Here is a 16,261-nt window from a genome sequence, read left to right on the forward strand (position 1 = left end):
AGGGGAAACAGGCTTTTATTTAAATGGTTTCCATGGTTATAATTGTGTTTAGCAATGGGCAATGAATAGTGAATGTTCTAGGATTTGTGTACAAATCCACTGAGGCAGTTGTGGATTCTGAAGGGATATCAGAGGTCCCAAGTGCACGGACGACATGAATATTCTGCGAGACTGGGCTCAGGCCGTTTTTGCACTACTATAATATAAGCAAAATACTGCAGATGCTGGAAATCTGAAATTAAAACAGGAAGTGCTGGAAATACTCAGCAGGTCTGGCAGCATCTGTGGAGAGAGAAGCAGAGTTAATGTTTCATGTCTGTGACCCTCCCCAGCATTAAAGCAGCCCAAAACTTGGATGCCTCCCCCTCACCCCTCCACAACACTAGCCACCAGACGACATGCTACCTCCGACCCCACCCCCTCTCCCTGCCATTTTCCGCTTCCTGAGTGGGCCTGCCCGACTCGAGCACCATGTTCTCCTGTCACATTGGCCGGTCAATAGAAAGACACTTCAAACAAAGCTACAGAAAGGAAACCAATTCAAACTACTCAACAGAAGCAACGTCAAATTGGGTAGGTTCTGTAAGGGCTGAGTGATCCTCCTGGTCAGATTATCCTTAGTCTCCTTTACTAAAAAAATTCACTCTCAGGATCTGGACATCATTGGCAAGATTGGCATTTATTGCCCATTCCTCATTGCCCTGAGAAGGTGGTCATGGGTCTCTTTCTTGACCCACAGGAAGTGGTTTGATGCAATAGATTGCTTGCTAGGCCACGTCACAGTTAACCACATTGATATTGGACTGGAATCAGATGTCAACCAGACTGGGTCAGGATGACAGGTTTCCTTCTCTAGAGGGCATTAGTGAACCATTTGGTTCTTTCCGACAGCTTCACGGTCACTTTTACCATATCAGCTTTCTTATATTTTAGATTGAGTTCAAATTCTCAAATTACCATGGCGGGAATTGAACTTGTGTTCTCTGGATTAGCAGTCCAGGCCTCTGGATTACCAGCCCAGCAACATAACCACCACACCACCAGTACCCAGTGCAGTGCTCAATGGCCGGGGGGCAAAGATGAAAATCTACCCCATCTTCAGCACAGCACTTTCTAAAAAAAAAGGGCAGACTCAAATTCAGCTTCTCCTGAATAACACTGGAGCCAGGCCTTGAGATTCAGTGCTGTCCTGACATGGCCAGTTAGACTTGCTGATATCAAGAAGTTTGGAGAGTTTAAAAAAAATTATAACTATGTTTTATGATAGTTTACAGATGTTACTGGAACAATTGTGGAAGCACCAGCCTCCTTGCTTTGAGGCTGAGCCATATGAACCACTCCTAACACTGCAAAGGCGTAAACATTTTCCACCAGCTGTGATCTTCAGATAACCTTTCCAGATCAGGCAAACAGTGACCTTTTAGCTAAGGTTACTGTACTGAAATAAATATACCCAGATGAGTTTCTGTCTGTTTGTCCTATACATATCGTATTGCGTACAGTGGTGCAGAGGTTATTTAACAGGCCCAATAATTCAGGAAACGTGAGTACCAATCCCACCTCAAAATCTATTACATTTCTAACTTTTCCCAGTTCTGTTAAAGGTCACAGACCTGAAACATTAACTCTTGTTTTTCTCTCCACAGATGCTGCCTGACCTGCTGAGTCTTTCCAGTGATACCTGCATCAAAGCGTGTTTAAATCAGGTCTGACGGCCCGCTTTGAATGACTGTCAGACCTAACCCAGTCACGAAGGAGGAAAAACTAACTGAAGCATCCTCTCCCACACTGTACAGCCGCACAGGTCAGTCACTATTTAAAAAAGGAGGGAGAGAAAACACAGGGAATTACAGACCAGTTAGCCTTACATCAGTAGTGGGGAAAATGCTAGTCTATTATAAAGGATGTGATAGCAGAACACCTGGAAAGCATAAACGGGATCAGCATGGGTTTACAAAAGGAAAATCATGCTTAACAAATCTACTGGAGTTTTTTGAGGATGTAACTAGTAGAATAGATAAGGGAGAACCAGAGGATGTGGTGTATTTGGATTTTCAGAAGGCTTTTAATAAGGTCCCACATAAGAGGTTAGTGTGCAAAATTAAAGCACATGGGATTGGGGGTAATATACTGGCATGGATTGAAAATTGGTTGACAGACAGGAAACAAAGAGTAGGAATAAACAGGTCTTTTTCCAGGTGGCAGGCAGTGACTAGTGGGGTACCGCAGGGATCAGTGCTTGGGTCCCAGCTATTCACAATATATATTAATGACTTGAGTGAGGGAACTAAATGTAACATTTCCAAGTTTGCAAACAACACAAAGTTGGGGGGGAAGGTGAGCTGCGAGGAGGATGCAAAGAGGCTCCAATGTGATCTGGTCAAGTTGGGTGAGTGGGCAAATGCATGGCAGTTGCAGTATAATGTGGATAAATGTGAGGTTATCCACTTTGGTTGTAAAAACAGAAAGGCAGTTTATTATCTGAATGGTGATAGATTGGGAAAGGGGGAGGTGCAACGAGACACGGGTGTCTTTGTACACCAGTCGCTGAAAGCAAGCATTCAGGTGCAGCAAGCAGTTAGGAAGGCAAATGGTATGTTGCCTTCATTGCAAGAGGATTTGAGTACAGGAGCAAGGATGTCTTACTGCAGTTAAACAGGGTCTTGGTGAGACCACATCTGGAGTATTGTGTGCAGTTTTGGTCTCCTTATCCGAGGAAGGATGTTCTTGCCATGGAGGGGGTGCAAAGAAGATTTACTAGGCTGATTCCTGGCGTGGCAGGATTGACATATGAGGAGAGATTGGGTCGACTAGGCCTATATTCAATAGAGTTTAGAAGAATGAGAGGGGATCTCATAGAAACCGATAAAATTCTAAAAGGACTAAACAGGCTAGATGCAGGGAGGATGTTCCCAATGGTTGGGGAGTCCAGAAGCAGGGGGTCACAGTCTCAGAATACGGGGTATGCCATTTAGAACAGAGATGAGGAGAAATTTCTTCACGCAGAGGGTGGTGAACCTGTGGAATTCTCTACCGCAGAAGGCAGTGGAGGCTAAGTCATTAAATATATTCAAGAAGGAGATAAATATATTTCTGAATGCCAAAGGGATCAAGGGCTATGGGGAAAAGGCGGGAACAGGGTACTGAATTAGACGATCAGCCATGATCTTTTTTGAATGGTGGAGCAGGCCTGAAGGGCCGAATGGCCTACTCCTGCTCCTATTTTCTATGTTTCTACGTTTCTAGGATCTGAATGAATGGCCAAACAGACTGAGGGAGTGGACAGGGAGATTGCAGGGTGTAAGTCAAAGTGGGTGAGGGCAGTGTGAATGAGTTGAGGAGAGATAACTTTCAGAAAAAGTAAAGAGGATCCCCCCACAACCCCATGGTTTAATGGGAATAATGTATGAACCATATAGAACAGGAAAGTCTCAGGCTTAGTTACCAATCTATGCTGATCTCAGCTGGCAATGCTGATCCACAATTGCCCTCAACATCCCAGGTCTAGGGGCTAGTAGTGGGAGGGGCGGGGGCAACAATACAATCACCCAGGGTATCTATTCCATTGGCAGATACTCCAAGTGACACACCATTTGATTTGAATTCTCATATACTACAATTTTACATGAAAGGTCTCAGAAGCAGTCTCTGAGTGGGGTTGATCACTTGATCTAGCAAGCACTAACCAGCTGTGGAGATTGGATGTAAGGTGATTGGATGTAAGGTGATTGGCCTGAAATGTGAACTCTGTTTCTCTCTCCACAGATGCTGCCTGACCTGCTGAGTATTTCCAGCACTTTGTGTTCTCATTTCAGAATTCCAGCATCCGCAGTATTTTGCTTTCATTAAACTACTACAAAGACTTGCCCTGAACAGGGCTGCTGTGATAATCATTCCTATTACAAGCAGTCTGTCTCCATCCTGACCTGTGACCTATCGCAGTATTCTACACGGCCATTCTGTGGCTCTCAGGTTTTAAGGTTACCTTTTCCTTTGCAACTTTTTTGGTCTGTTCATCCATCCATTTGGTTTGCGCCAGACTCTCCTCGAACGCAACTTTAATTTCTGAAATCATCTCTTCAGCCTGCAGAACAACACCACGATTTAATGAACTGCTCAGTCCTTTAAGGAGATAAATGGAGCTACACATGGTGCAGGATAATGTATTAGTCATGTTGCTTTATAATGAAGCCTTTAAATTTGAACAACCCACTGGCACCGAGTACTGAGGAGGGACTGGTCTATATACTAGTGAAATACATTAGAAACGCTCTATTTTATTCTTGAAATCTCCACTTTCTTTTCTGCCTCTTGTTGGCTACAGTTGGATGGGCACGGGGGCAGCTTCTGGTCAGAGGGTAGGTTTCCTGAAATGAGTGACTCCCCAAAGCCTGTCCACGGTCTACAAGGCACAAGTCAGGAGTGTGATGGAATACTCTCCACTTGCTCCAACACTCAAGATGCTTGACATCAACCAGGACAGGGCAGCCCACTTGATTGGCATCCCATCCAACACCTTCAACATTTGCTCCCTCTACCATTGGTGCACAGTGGCTGCAGTGTGTACTATCCACAGAATGCACTGCACCAACTCGCCAAAGATTCTTCACCAGCACCTTCCAAACCCACGACCCAAAGAGCTGGGTTTGCCTGAGGAAATGACAACTTTTAATGTTTATAAGTTTCTTCGACTCTGCACATGGACTGCGCCACACTGAGTGAAGGTGCTCCAACAATTCCTGCTCACCACATCCCCCTGTCAGTCCAGCCCACTTTAATGACACAAATCAACCTGACCCTGTAAAATAGGATTGGGTACACACAATGGGTAAGCGGATGTGAGTTCTGCTGCCGCAGAGCTCATCACCTGCAGGGGACAACAGGGCTTCTGTGTTGAAGATATCACTGAGGTTTTACAATATCTGAGTTAAACACCAGGCATGGGTGAGTAATGATACACAGATCAAAATATAACATCTCAAGCATAACGTTTGTGTCCTTGCTGCAGATGTCGTTTCTCTGAATCGAGTTTTTTTGTGAAAAGTATCTTATAGTAGCAGGAAGGATCTATTCTTACACTTGGATAAGGAATACTTGAGGATTAAGGCAAGTGATGGATGCACTCTAGAGTATCTGTTTAAGGGGTGAAATTATAAACAAAATAAACTTTGAGATACAACTTAGCAAGTGGAGCTTCGTTGCCATTATATTTCATAATTCTCAAACTTCCTCGCCACTGCTCCAAAATCTGGGCGAAGAAAAACCACTCCAGAGCATTCACACCACTGACTGATCCGCTCTTCAGTAAGTCTTTGAAGCTGGAGATACAGAGGGCAATGACACCTGAAACACAAGTCTCATTCTGCACAGAACTCAGGAGGGGTGTTCATGGGAAAAGCATGTCTTGCAGCAGACTAGCTAAGGATACAAAAAGGTGAGCAGTATGACCGAGAGCGCCTCTCTCTCAGGCCCCACTCTAAAAACCAACAATCCACAGTACCCTTGGTGGCTCAGCCAGATAGTGCATTGCACTGAGTGGAGCGGAACCCACAGATCAATAAAGCCTTGGTTCAATCTTTGCTTTGTGCCAAGTTAGGTAAACCCAGTCATTAGAGTCATAGAAATGGTGTGTGGGTTGGAGCCAGCTTTTCACATGGAGCTGTTTGGTCCAATCCTTTCTGTCTGGTCTGTTTAATATTCTTCCTTGTGAAATACTTAATCCAATTCTCGTTTAAATGTTATTGGAGTGCTACAGTTGTGCTCAGGACTCCAGGGTGAGGGTGGAATAAAAGGATGACTGCAGCACAGTGACTAATACTGTGGAGTCTGTATGTGCTGGCATCAGTTCAGCAATGGATGGGGGTTAGTCATAATGCCCCTTTGGTTGAATAGTCTACTGACATTCACTGTCTATGCTCATAAAGAATGGCCACTGAACGAGGCAGTATTGTATGGTCAATATGTATGGAACCATACCCTTGCATGAGTTGGAAGGGGGATTTGCAATTCAACCCACTGCCTGTCTTTGACTCAGGCCATCTGACAAGAGAAGACTGCGTCTCTATTAGACTCTCAGCTGGTAGCACTCTCACCTCAAGTCAGAAGGTTATGGGTTCAAATCCTACTCGAGAGAGTTGAGCATAAAATCTAGGCTGACACTGTCGGAGATGCCGTCTTTTGAATGAGATGTTAAACTGAGGCCCCCTCAGGTGAATATAAAAGATCCCACGCCACTATTTGAAGAAGAGCAGGGAGTTATCCCTGATGTCCAGGCCAATATTTATCTTTCAACCAACATCAATATAAAGAGATCATCTGGTTATCATCACATTGCTGCCTGTGGGAGCTTGCTGTGTACAAATTGACTTCTGTGTTTCCCACATTACAACGGTGACTACACTTCGAAAGTACTTAATTGGTCATTAAGCATTTTAGAACATCCTGAGACTGAGAGAGGCATTATAATAAAAGATTATTCTCTTCAATGTTTGAACCTCATGTGCCAGGTAGTCATAGTTTGTAACATGTTTAAATTTTGCCTGGAATTTGATTTAAAAAACACATTTACAAATGATTAGCTTGCCTTATCCATTGCTTTGTTAAGTTTTGTTTTTATCTAGTGAGGGCAGCATTACTACTGAGGGAGCAGGGGGGAGGTTTGGAGGAGTTTAAGGGAATGGTGTGAATGTGCACTCAGATTGAGGCAGAAGCATTGAGAACTAATGATGGTGTGGACTGATGATAATTCAGTTAATTTACACTGTCAGAGTCAGCAAAGGTCCAAAAACAGTTCCCTCAATACAACTGTGACCCACTGTCTAAAGAAAAGTTTAAATTAAAATCAACCCAAATAACAGATCTCAGGTTATTCACAATTAGAACGAAAATGCAGCGATGATGGTCTCAACTTACAATTTGTTTGCTGTCCTCTGCAAACGTTGCTTTGACAAACAAAGCTCCGAGAGAAAACCCAAGAGTGCCATCAGTATCACTGACACATGTCTTCCATCTAGTATTGCAGGTCTGGAGGAGGGAGCGGGTGAGGAAAAGGACAAAGACAAGTTAAGAAGATTAACAAAGAGCCTGTCAGAATGTAGCTGCTGGATTCTGACTGGGACAGACACTGGTTGAAGATCTTCCCCATTCCATTAGCCCAGCCGGACACATCTTCCTCCAGATTGTGCTGACATTCCCACGGTTTCTATTCTTTGATATCAACAGCAGCAAGTCCAGAATCGATACAATTGAGAACATATTCTACCCTTGCAAAAGATATAGAAACCTTGGTATTCAATCAAGCATAATCAAACCAGTGGGTAGTTATGCCCAAAATTTATTTATATTCAGAAAATATTTGTGTTTTTGCTAAACTAATGATAGAATTGGCAGAAAATGCCTCCTGGAGCCTGGTCACTATGGTTACGATGAAGCCAATGGGAAGGTGAATCAGTCGGATATGTAACAGGCGGCTGAGCTGCTCCCTCCAGTTCTCTGCCAACACCAAGTGAAAATTATTCCTAATCAAACGACATGCACTGACCCCATCGCACCCAAACTCACCCGTGCGTGTGAGAGTAACGCCCCCTAGTTACCAAAGATAGATTTCCATTTCCATCTTTGCTTTGGGCCTTTTCTAAATGAGATCCCAATTAATACCAATTAGTTTTCAATTACGAGCGGTTTAACACTTTGGATTTTTGCCCATCAGGAACTGGATGGAGACTAAAATGAAAGCAAAATCCTGCAGATGCTGGAAATCTGAAATAAAAACAAAGTGCTGGAAATACTCAGCAGGTCTGGCAACCTCTGTGGAGAGAGAAAAAGAATTAACGTTTCAGGTCTGTGAAGTTCTGATGTTAAGGTCACAGACCTGAAACGTTAACTCCGTTTCTCTCTCCACAGATGCTGCCAGACCTGCTGACTATTTCCAGCACTTTCTGTTTTTATTACCAGATTGAGACTGTTCAAACTCATAAGGTGGGGTGGATTCAAATCTAGAGACAAAATTAGATCACTATCAGTCCCAGTAATGCAGTGCCTTTAAAAGGAAATATTTTTTCTGGCTCTTTTTCACAAGTCAGCCAAAGGTGATAGCTGCTTTCCCTACATGTGTGTCGAACTCTGCATCATGTAACAGATTGTCTGTCACCACGGACCCAAGGTTTGCTCAAGTACAACTTAAGAGGCCAGCTCAGAGCGTCTGGCTTTAACATATTCTATAATGTCCTGTAATACACAGCCAACCTCACAGTTGTGGAGGGATTTTTATTATTCATTCATGGGATGTGGGCATCGCTGGCTAGGCCAGCATTTATTGCTCATCCCTAATTGCCCTTGAACTAAGTGGCTTGCTAGGGGATTTCAGAGGGCATTTTATGAGTCAAGCACATTGCTGTGGATCTGGAGTCACATGTAGGTCAGACCAAAAGATTTCCTTCCCTAAAGAACATTAGTGAACAATTGACAATGGTTTCATGGTCACCACCAGACTAGCTTTTTAATTCCAAATTATTTGAATTCAAATTTCACCATATGCCATGGTGGGATTCAAATCCATGTCCCTCTGGATTACTAGTCCAGTGACATTACCACTAAGCCACCATTTCTGAAGGGGTTGCAGTGAATCAGGACATGGAAAGTCTATGGTAGTCAATGTTACAGTGAATGCAGCACAAATTGGCTAATGCATCACAATATTGTTTACAGTGTTGGAATGGATAACATCGATTGGAATGCTGCAAAAAAAAAAAATCAGGAATTCAAGATGACTGATGATACTTGTATTGAGCTGAATATTATAATATCTCTCCTGATCTCAATGGGGCAGTGCTGAGGATGTAATGATTTACCTCATGTGGGCTGGGGACTGGAAAACACAGGCCGGAATTTTACATTAGGCAGGAGGCCCCGCCCACAGGCCGAAAAGTAGGGGGCGAGCCCTCCTCCACTGGGCCTGGGGAGCCACGCCGGGAATTTTCGTTCCCAGGCCTTTAATTCTGCCTTGGGCAGAACTTCCACTTCCTTGAGGCAGCAAGCTCCATCTAATGGAGCTGTTGACCAATCAGCAGCCTGCAGCTCTTAGTCCCCGCAGCGCCACTGGGAGCGGTGGCCGATCAGGAACACCTCCCCCCCGGCCAGCTAAAAGGCCATAAGGTGTTCCCTGATGGTGTTCTTGGGGCCTTTGCCACCCACCTGCCACAGGTAAAATAGCAGCGGAGGCAGGAGGAGGCCCTTAAGTGGCAGTTAATTGGCCACTTAAGGGCCTTGATTGGTCTGGGGTGTGTAATGAGTTCTTTTATGTTGTCTGATGCAACATAAATAAGATGTGTGGAGATCTCAAAACAGGTTTATTACAGCTAATGATTATATACAGTAGAGCTAACTATTTACAGAACTTGCCTCTAGATGTTACAGTTGCAGTGTGACTCTGGCTCTGAATCACATGACTGCATCCTGGTACTTGGCTCATTAGCATACTACAATCTTAAAGCGACATCACTCTTCAAGGCAATCATACAACAGCCCCACCTCCCACAGAATTTTTCAATGATAGTCTCAGTAATGGTGCCATGAAACTAATTTTCAATTCCCCAGATTTGTATTAATTAACTGAATTTAAATTCCACCAGCTACTATGGTGGGATTTGAACCAGTGTCACCAGAGCATTCGCCTGGGCTTCGGGAATTACTAGTCCAGTGACATTACCACTGCGCCACCATCACCCAGTGATGAGGACAGGACTGGGATCTGTTGTGACTAACCCTTATGACTAAAGAGCCCGGTTACCCTGAACGTTGCAGTTCACACTTGAATGGGCACTTGGATGGCTGTGGGGCCAAGCTCTGCCTGGAGTCAGCATCATCAGGAGACGAAAGAACAGAAAGTGAAGAATGATAACTTTGTGGAGGGAGTGTGTGTGTCTTCTGCAGTCTCAAATGTTACAGACGGTGAAGAATTGTCTGCTTGCACAACTCTTTGTTCCCCATTGATTGCAAAAGAGTCCTGCACTATCAGCTCCAGTTAGAAATGAAGAAAGCCGTAAAAGTCTGAGCCCATAGATACAGAACAAGAAAACAAATGACAAGGCTACACACTTGTGTTGCTGACTGAATATGTTCAGAGGCTGCTCTCAGATCTGATGCCCACATCTTACAGCAACAACCACTGTGGAATGACACAATGTGCACACTCCCAGTGGGAGTATTACGTTTGGCTTTGATAGTGATAGTAAAATGCTGGCAGGGACATAAGAAACCATAATTAATTAAAAGACGTATACAATGGCCCAACAGTTCTGACTGCAGAGCATTCAACTTCTATTCGGAGGAATCGGTTCGAACTGTTTGCAGCGACTCCCATTTAAAAAAGGTTTTAAATCACGCTCTAAGTTCCTCTCTGCTGGCCTTGCAGATCAGAGGGCATAGCCCTGTTGAAACTGGCCAGAATCTTTTACTTTTGTAGAGATCTCTTTGTGTTAAATTTTTTCCTGCCCCTTTTGCTGGTCTGTTGGGGCCAGAGACCAACTACAACTGAGGAGGTAATGAGAGGGCAGACTGGGCTTTAGCTTCAGGTCTCCAGCGCTCTGAGCTGGTCTCTTAAGTTATAGCTGAGCAAGGCCTGAAGATGCTGATATTCCCCCTGATGGTTTATTGGTTTGCAGGGAAGTCGGCAGCTAATACTAGGCTCCTCCTTGCAGGCACCTCAAGGGTATGTGAGACCACTGGCTCCTGGATTGACATCTGCCACGTTCAGAGTGAATTAGGCAAACAGCATAGACGCATCTAAGGGGCAAGGAATAGAAGGAAATATTGATGGGAGGTGGCTTGTGTGGAGCATAAACACCAGCATAGATCCATTGGGCTGAATGGCCTGTATCCGTGCTATGTTTATACACTATGTGTATTCATTGTATGAGGAGTTAGTTCAAGAGTTAGTTAGGGATCCTCTTGGAAGGAGTGATCACAGTATGGTTGAATTTAGAATACAGATGGAGAGTGTGAAGATAAAATCCAATACCAGGGTCCTGCGCTTGAACAAGGGGGACTACAATAGAATGAGGGAGGACTTGGCTAAAGTAGACTGGAAACAAAGATTTTATGGTGGGACAGTTGACGAGCAGTGGAGGACTTTCAAAACAATTTTTCAAAGTGCTCAGCAAAAGTACATTCCAGTGAAAAGGAAGGACTGGAAGAAAAGGGGTAATCTGCCATGGGTGTCTAAGGAAATAAGGGAGGCTATCAAATTGAAAGAGAAGGCATACAAAGTGGCCAAAAACACCATGAAACTAGAAGATTGGGAAAACTTTAAAGGTCAACAGAAAGCCACAAAAAGAGCTATAAAGAAAAGTAAGATAGAACATGAGAAAAAACTAGCACAGAATATAAAGACAGATAGCAAAAGTTTCTATAAATATCTAAAACGAAAAAGAGTGGCCAAAGTAAACGTTGGTCCTTTCGAGGATGAGAAGGGGAAATTAGTTATGGGATATGATGAAATGGCCGAGGCATTGAACAGGTATTTTGTATCGGTCTTCTCAGTGGAGGACATTTATAACATGCCAGTAATTGACAAAGAGACGAACGTAGGTGAGGACCTGGAAACAATCATTATTACGGAAGAGGTAGTGTTGGACAAGCTAATGGAGCTCAGGATTGATAAGTCTCCTGCCCTGATGGAATACATCCCAGGGTACTAAAAGAGATGGCGGGAGAAATAGCAGGTGCGCTGGCGGTAATTTTCCAAAATTAGCTGGACTCTGGGGTAGTCCCAGCAGATTGGAAAACAGCAGATGTGATGCCACTGTTTAAAAAGGGAGGTAGACTAAAGATGGGGAATTATAGACCAGTTAGCTTAACCTCTGTAGTGGGGAAGATGCTTGAGTCTATTATCAAGGAAGAAAAAGCAAGGCATCTCGATAGAAATTGTCCCGTTGGGCAGACGCAGCATGGGTTCATGAAAGGCAGGTCATGCTTGACAAATCTTTTGGAATTCTATGATGACATTACGAGCAAGGTGGACAATGGGGACCCAGTGGATGTGGTGTACCTAGATTTCCAAAAGGCCTTCGACAAGGTGCCGCACAAGAGGCTGCTGCATAAGATAAGGATGCATGGCATCAGGGGTAAAGTATTAGCATGGATAGAGAATTGGTTGACTAACAGGAAGCAGAGAGTGGGGATAAATGAGTGCTATTCTGGTTGGCAATCAGTCACTAGTGGTGTGCCTCAGGGATCGGTGTTGGGACCGCAATTATTTACAATTTATATAGATGATTTGGAGTTGGGGACCACGTGTAGGTTGTCAAAGTTTGTAGATGACACTAAGATGAGTGGCAGAGCAAAGTGTGCAGATGACTGTGAAACTTTGCAGAGGAACATAGATACATTGAGTGAGTGGGCAAAGGTCTGGCAGATGGAATACAATGTTAATAAATGTGAAGTCATTCATTTCGGTAGGAGTAACAGGAAAAAGGATTATTACTTGAATGGTAAAAAGTTGCAGCATGCTGCTATGCAGAGTGACCTGGGTGTCCTTGTGCATGAACCGCAGAAGGTTGGTCTGCAGGTACAGCAAGTAATTAGGAAGGCAAATGGAATTTTGTCCTTCATTGCTAAAGGGATTAAGTTTAAAAGCAGAGAGGTTATGTTGCAGCTGTATAAGGTACTGGTGAGGCCGCACCTGGAGTACTGTGTGCAGTTTTGGTCTCCTTACTTGAGAAAGGATATACTGGCACTGGAGAGGGTGCAGAGGAGGTTCACTCGGTTGATTCCGGAGTTGAGGGGGTTGGCTTATGAGGAGAGACTGAGTAGATTGGGATTATATTCATTGGAGTTCAGAAGAATGAGGGGGGATCTTATTGAAACATATAAAATTATGAAGGGAATAGATAAGATACAAGTAGAGAGGATGTTTCCACTGGCAGGTGAAGCTAGGACAAGAGGGCATAGCCTCAAGATTAGAGGGAGCAGATTTAGGACTGAATTAAGAAGGAACTTCTTCACCCAGAGGGTTGTTAATCTATGGAATTCCTTGCCCAGTGAAGTAGTTGACGCTTCTTCAGTAAACGTTTTTAAAGCTAAGGTAGATATCTTTTTGAACAAAAAAGGAATTAAGGGATACGGTGAGAGCGCGGGTAAGTGGATCTTAGTCCACGAAAAGATCAGCCATGATCTTATTGAATGGCGGAGCAGGCTCGAGGGGCCGGACGGCCTACTCCTGCTCCTAGTTCTTATGATCTTATGAAGGGGTAGCGTAGTAACTTATTTTAATGGAAAAAGAGACCTAGCTAACCAGTTGCCCAATTCATCTGAGGCTAGTTTGATCTGGTTGTCAGCACCATCGGACACTGCCTGCAAATGGCTTCCAATTACATAGTGTAACCAAGCAGTCAGACAGCATTAACCCTTCACTTGCTGAACTCACCATGAACAAAAACACAGGGCTTGAATTTGCCATGTTTTCAGAATTTATCAGGAGGAATTTATCATTGTGCTCCATGTTCTCACAGCGCTCTTCAACACAAATTTGATGAAACATCAAAAAAATTTTTATCTCAAAACTGGCATCAGCCTTTGAGAGATCATCCCAAAAGTTCTTGTTTTCATCTAAAATATAGAATGTTCAGTGAAACCCCTGATCAATCCTGGATTCAACGGTGTGGGGGGATACATCAATGCTAAGAAACTGTAAAGTGAACACGTTCATTTTTGTTTCTAAAAGTTGTGGAGACATCGAGGCCACAACTGCAGTGTCCTCTTCCCTTTTTCCGACTGAGATTAAGCTTCTGATTTTAACAAAGCTCTGGTGTGTTGATATTTGACCTTTCATTGCTATAATTGTAGCAGTATGTTGCTGTCCTTTGGAAATGATGGAAAGATTCTCTCCCTATGTTTTTGATTTGGAAGAATCATTTTAATTTTGCAACAAGCAACCACATTAAAATCAGTGCCCCTAGGACAGAAAGAGAGATAATCGGGAATGATACTGATGTTGGTGATAGGAAAGCAGCTGGACTTTTAACTGAGTGGTTCTGTGAGGGAGGTGAGTGAACATAAATCCTTCAAATGGTGTAGTCCCAGCAGGGATAAAGAGTGCATCTTTGATAATTCTGTTCCCTTTGAAACTTCAGCTCAGTAGCTCCCTCAGACCACTTCCTTCAATGCCGCCAAGACTTAAAGGAGCTGCGGGTCAGTAAGTTACTCACTTGTGCTCCCTGCCCTCATGTCACCAGTAAAGCAAGTGCCATAATGAGCATGTAAAGGGTTAAATATCTTTCTTAAGATCACAATACAAGATTTTTTAGAATTCATTTGTTCAGATTTTTAGAAAGCAGTGTTGGCTGGTCACAGGCGATTCTGAATGATTATTTATGAGAACTAACACAAAGCAAACACCACAATTCAGCCTCTTTCAGCTTCCTGATTCAGTGTTGCTACAAAAAGCGGTGCCCATGTGCCTTTAATCCACAGGGAAGAGGTCATCAAGATTTGATGGTCGGAGAGGCTGCTTCCTATGATTTCAGACTCCTGGTCCAAATCGTTACAGCATGTTACAAACTTGATTCTTTCAAGTAGATCTGTGCCCTACTCTCCGATTAACCCTCTGATATTGCCTGCAAATGGCTTTCAATTGCATAGGGCAACCATGCAGTCAGACAGCAATAACCCTTCACCTGCTGGACTTAGTATGGTCAAAAACACAGGATTTGAATTTGAAACCTGTAAAGTCAACTCTGTTTCTCTCTCCACAGATGCTGCCAGACCTGCTGTGTTCCTCCAACATTTCTCTTTATATTTGAATTTGCCATTTGTTTAAAAAATTATCAGGAGACATATATTGTGGTCCTTGTTCTTTCAGCGCTCTGTTACAATTTGATGAAGTATCTTAAAACTGAAAGGAGATTTAAATATATACTTGAAAAGGAAATATTTGAGGCGCATGGGGAAAGAACATGAGAGTGGGACTAATGTGATAACTTATTCAATGTGCCAGCACAGGTAGGATGGGCTGGATGGCCTCCCTTTTGCTATAGGATTCAAGATTGTTTATGATAATCATTTGCAAATCTCTAGCTTTCACTTAAAAACATAGAACGTTTAGTCAAACCCGACAGTCCCAGAATCAATGGTGTATAGCTTATACTGATGCAAAGAATCTGTGCAAAGTGAGTACATCCTTCCTCATCTGTAAAACAGTGGAGACTTTGGGGCCACAACTCTACTACCTTCACCTTCGCTCTGACACACAGGCTTCTCATTGTAACAAAGCCCCTGGTGCATTCAATAAACAGGCTAAACAGACAGCATTCCTTCCCTATGGTTTTTGTGCATCAGAAACCTGGATTCAAGCTCTCACCAGAAACATTTTTATGGAAGTGAACTGGTTGGAAATAAAACACAGAAAATGTGCTTTAAAGGTTTTCCAAACCTTGTTACAGCCCTTATTATTTTTATTATAGTAAAGTTATCAGGTGACTACATGTGCTCAAACAAGCTCATGTTGTACAGTTTCCAAGTGTAAGGGAGCTGCCAACACAGTGTAGAGCTGGCATGACAGGGTCCTGCAATCAGAGGGTGTAAGCCATGCCAAGCGAGATAGATTCAACTTTTCTCCTTCTTAATACCTTACATCTTTGCTTGAGACAACAGTCCAAAACTGACCAGGACCTGGATTTGGAGGAGTTGAGTGTCATACGGATTTATAGAGTCATACAGCACAGAAACAGACCCTTTGGCCCATCGTGTCTGTGTCGGCCATCAAGCACTTACCTATTCTAATCCTATTTCGCAGCACTTGGCACGTAGCCTTGAATGCTATGGCGTTTCAAGTGCTCATCTAAATATTTCTTAAATGATGGTTCCTGCCTCTACCACCTCTTCAGGCAGTGCGTTCCAGAGTCCAACCACCTTCTGGGTAAATTTTTTTTTCCTCAAATCCCCTCTAAACCTCCTGCCCCTTAACTTAAATCTATGCCCCCTGGTTATTGGGAAAAAGGTTTCTTCCTATCTATCAATGCCCCTCATAATTTTGTATACCTCAATCATGTCCCCCCTCAGCCTTCTCTGCTCTAAGGAAAACAACCCTAGCCTTTTCAGTCTCTCTTCATAGCTGAAACGCTCCAGCCCAGGCAACATTCTGGTGTATCTCCTCTGCACCCTCTCCAGTGCAATCACATCCTTCCTATAGTGTGGTGCCCAGAACTGTACACAGTACTCCAGCTGTGGCTTAACTAGCGTTTTATACAGTTCCATCATAACCTCC

At 43.5% G+C, this 16,261-nt stretch overlaps 1 protein-coding gene and 1 long non-coding RNA gene across 10 annotated transcripts in view; one reads left to right on the plus strand and one right to left on the minus strand.

Moving 5' to 3' along the window:
- Positions 1 to 16,261, minus strand: part of LOC137352260 (endothelin-converting enzyme 1-like) — a 433,046-nt gene that overhangs the window by 49,984 nt on the left and 366,801 nt on the right. For all 7 annotated transcript variants that reach the window (XM_068017542.1, XM_068017543.1, XM_068017541.1 and 4 more), the window contains 2 exons: positions 6,913 to 7,023; positions 3,986 to 4,084 (listed from right to left, as the gene is read on the minus strand). In XM_068017542.1, the coding sequence (XP_067873643.1) occupies positions 3,986 to 4,084; positions 6,913 to 7,023 (210 nt within the window). The remainder of the gene's footprint in view (positions 1 to 3,985; positions 4,085 to 6,912; positions 7,024 to 16,261) is intronic.
- LOC137352261 (uncharacterized) lies at positions 1,424 to 14,831 on the plus strand. Of its 3 annotated transcripts, XR_010969659.1 has the most exons (4): positions 1,424 to 1,543; positions 1,647 to 1,804; positions 7,014 to 7,312; positions 14,751 to 14,831. It is a non-coding gene; the product is annotated as an uncharacterized lncRNA (long non-coding RNA). The 3 variants fall into 3 exon arrangements; XR_010969660.1 differs by lacking the exon at positions 7,014 to 7,312 and having other exon boundaries at positions 14,751 to 14,830; XR_010969658.1 differs by lacking the exons at positions 7,014 to 7,312; positions 14,751 to 14,831 and adding an exon at positions 3,766 to 5,610.

This window comes from Heterodontus francisci, chromosome 37, assembly GCF_036365525.1.
Source record: "Heterodontus francisci isolate sHetFra1 chromosome 37, sHetFra1.hap1, whole genome shotgun sequence".
Classification (NCBI taxonomy): domain Eukaryota; kingdom Metazoa; phylum Chordata; class Chondrichthyes; order Heterodontiformes; family Heterodontidae; genus Heterodontus; species Heterodontus francisci.